At 45.2% G+C, this 3,047-nt stretch overlaps 1 protein-coding gene across 1 annotated transcript in view; it reads left to right on the top strand.

Moving 5' to 3' along the window:
• The window catches only part of LOC104395036 (FYVE, RhoGEF and PH domain-containing protein 3-like), a gene marked incomplete at its 3' end in the record, with an annotated part of 47,311 nt that overhangs the window by 40,094 nt on the left and 4,170 nt on the right, over positions 1-3,047 (top strand). The window contains exon 15 of the mRNA XM_010004703.1: positions 2,536-2,658. Coding sequence (XP_010003005.1) covers positions 2,536-2,658 — 123 coding nt within the window. The remainder of the gene's footprint in view (positions 1-2,535; positions 2,659-3,047) is intronic.

Below are 3,047 nucleotides of genomic sequence, written 5' to 3'. Positions count from 1 at the left end.
ACTCTTTCTGCTTTTTTTCCCTTGTCAAATATATGGGTCAAGTATTTCAGCAAGGGAACAAAAATGTCTAGACTGTGTCACATTGTGGAGGAAGTCAAATGCAAGACCCATGAGAGGAAGTATCCAACTTGAGGCTTGCTTGTGCTGTAGAAACATGCATGAGGATGATGATGGATATTCCTATTAAAGTACAAATCAAGTTAAGCAGTTCCATCCTGAAGCAGACCTTTCAATTCATGTTAGAGGAACTTCAGCATTTCTCTTATGCAGGCACAAGTAAGGCATTTGGTGAGGCATTGGAACAGGCTGCCCAGGAGGGTGGTGAAGGCACCATCCCTGGTGGTGTTAAAAAAAGGGGGAGACATGGTGTTTCATAAGATGGTTTAGTGGTTGGGGCTTGTAGGGTGGATGGTTGGACTTGATGATCTTGAAGGTCTTTTCCAACCTTGATGAAGGGGAATCCACCCTTAGCAACTGGAAGGAAAAGAAGTCTTCTAAAAAAGTAAATAGCGTTAGCGTCAACATCAGAGTGAGAAGCTGCTGACTTTAGCCAATATATGTGGCACAAAGAATAGTTGCTCTGTAGATTGCTGCTGATTGGTAAAAGCTTTTTGAATTGCCTCAATTGTCTGCCCCTCTTGGAGGGCTCTAGTGGAGTCTGGAAGGAACATTTTGCCAGTGATTCATCTGAGGCATTGTTCAGTTGTTGTAACTCAGTGCTGTGCTGGTTCCATCTGGTTCTTCCCAAGGGAACTGGAGTACTGCACTCTGCTTAGGTGTGTGGGTGGGCTGGGATTTGCAGGCATTCTGTTCTGCTGCAGTTCCTATGTACATCTATGGGTCTGCAGGGATTTTCCTGAAGGAGCAAGTCCGCATGACTGTGCTGCACCAGGCAGGACTGCAGAGCATCCTGTGTGCTTGTATACAAGCTTGAAACGTTGCTGTTGCAGCTGTAGAGGAGAGAATGAAAATGAAAAGATCTAATCCAATTAGAAGGAATTAGTTGTGGGTTTGTTGTGTAAGGCCATTACGAGGCAGGGTGGTTTCAATAGTTCTGCTGAAGACAATGTGCTCTCCTCTGTAGCCCAGGAGCAGCAGGGCAGAAACTCCAGGAGGCTGAAAGGTGGGGGAGTCATGTTGGCTTGTAGAATTTGATTTTTTTAATTTATTATTATTTTTTTTGCATCAAAACCTAAGGTGAGACCTTAGGGCAAATGACAGGATTTCCCTGGTGACACCTGCCTGGTGATCCCTGGGCAGCCTCTGCTAACTGCAATTGCTGCTGCCTTCCCTCCCAGCCCAGGGTGCCCACATCCTTCTGTTGAAGAAAGGCTTTGAAAAAGGGGAGATTTGTTGAGCCAGTTGTTCTCTCTCCCAAGTGAACTTCAGAGCTTGACTTAGGATGCACATGGTTTAAAGGGAAAGGGGGGGTTGTCAAGGAGTCCAGAGTCTGCGTCAACTACAATGGGCTGACCTTCACCTGGCTGATTTTCAGAAAAAGTGAAAAATACCTCTGCTCTTTTGATTTAGGGGAAATGTTTCTTCACCCAGTAGTTTGTTAAATGATTGTGTCAAGCAATCAAGAATGAGGAGAGTCATTGTCATTCACACTCCTTCAGGCTGGGGTCTTCATGCTGATGCTTATCCCCAGGGAGCTGCTGGTCCCTTGCACCTAGCCATCCTGGCCTGGAAGGAGGAATTGTATTTATGTCTTTAAAAAATAAGACAAAACAGGTCTACTTGAAGTTCTGTGTGGAGCTGAATTTTTCTGAACACTCCATTGTTGTCATGTTAATGGTCTTCATTTTATCAGGAAATGGTACAATTGTGTTCAATTACACTGAGTGACTTTATGGACCAGCTTAGGTGCTTAGCTTAAGAGCCTAAACCTGCTTTGCTATCTAGACAGCTGATAGAAGGTGTCTTCTGCCAAGAGCAGTTGACAGCAGGTCCCTGGTGTAGGTGGCCCTACCTTTCTTAGGAGCTTAATGCTTCTGTCAGGGGCTGGGTGGGAGCCTAAGGAAACACCCAAATTGACCATTTGAAGTTGGGTGCTGCAAAAATCCACTGCCAGCACCATTCACTTCTTGGATCAAGCCACTTCCCCCAAAACATTCTCATCTCCTCCCCTTGAACACAACAGTTTACAGCACAAAGTCCACGATGTTCCATTGCAACAGGATGAGGTGAGTGCCAGGAGGGAAGCTCTTTTTGGCAAGCCCACCCTGACATCTCCTCTTTCTCCCCACCAACACACGGTGAGCTGGTTGTTCAGTGGCTGGCAGGGCACAGGTGGACAGAGAGAGACTTGAGAAATTGGCTCAAACAGTCTGGATCATGTCATGCAACACCAGAAGCACCCCATGGCTGAGCCATCCAAGCATGGGCCTTTACCAGAGCTGACCTGAATTCTTCTCTAAAATGGCGTGAAACCCAAAGAGGATGTTTTGTCAGCAGCAGAATTCCATTAATCTTTTTGTAATACTATTTTTTTCTAAGAAAACAGAAATGACATAATTTTACTTTTCTTTTCAGAGCGATTCCTGCAGGAAATCTTCCAAATCCAAGCGAGACAAGGAAAAACAGGCTTGCAAGAGCTGCAGTGAGAGCTTCAACTCGATCACGAAGAGGCGGCACCACTGCAAGCAGTGTGGGGCAGTAAGTACCAGTGCACTGAGCCTTTTAGGTTCTTTTACAGAGACTGTTGGAAGATCATTTTTTTTTATTTTTCCAGTGCAGAAACTAAAAGATGATGTGATTCATGGCAGGTCGGTGACAGACAGATCTTTCCACTTTCTTTATCCCTTGGGAATAAGGGGAGAAAGAGTAAAATTCTGGTGCATGGGGCCTAGTCTGTGCTATTTTAAAAGCAGATGCAGCTCCTTAGTGGATAAAAAGAAAGGTGATGCCTTCTCTGGGGAGAGGGTTGTCCCTTCTGTTTTGTTTGCATAAACAGAATGGCCTTCTGGCAGCCTTACTTCACTCAGAGCTCTTTCTGTGATGAACAGTTGAGCATGCAATATTAAAGATGATGGGTTTTTCTTTCC

Source organism: Chaetura pelagica, unplaced genomic scaffold (genome assembly GCF_000747805.2).
Source record: "Chaetura pelagica isolate M959 unplaced genomic scaffold, ChaPel_1.0 scaffold769, whole genome shotgun sequence".
NCBI classification, from domain to species: domain Eukaryota; kingdom Metazoa; phylum Chordata; class Aves; order Apodiformes; family Apodidae; genus Chaetura; species Chaetura pelagica.
Note: the sequence above shows the minus strand (reverse complement) of the source record. Positions and strands in the feature narration are given on the sequence as shown.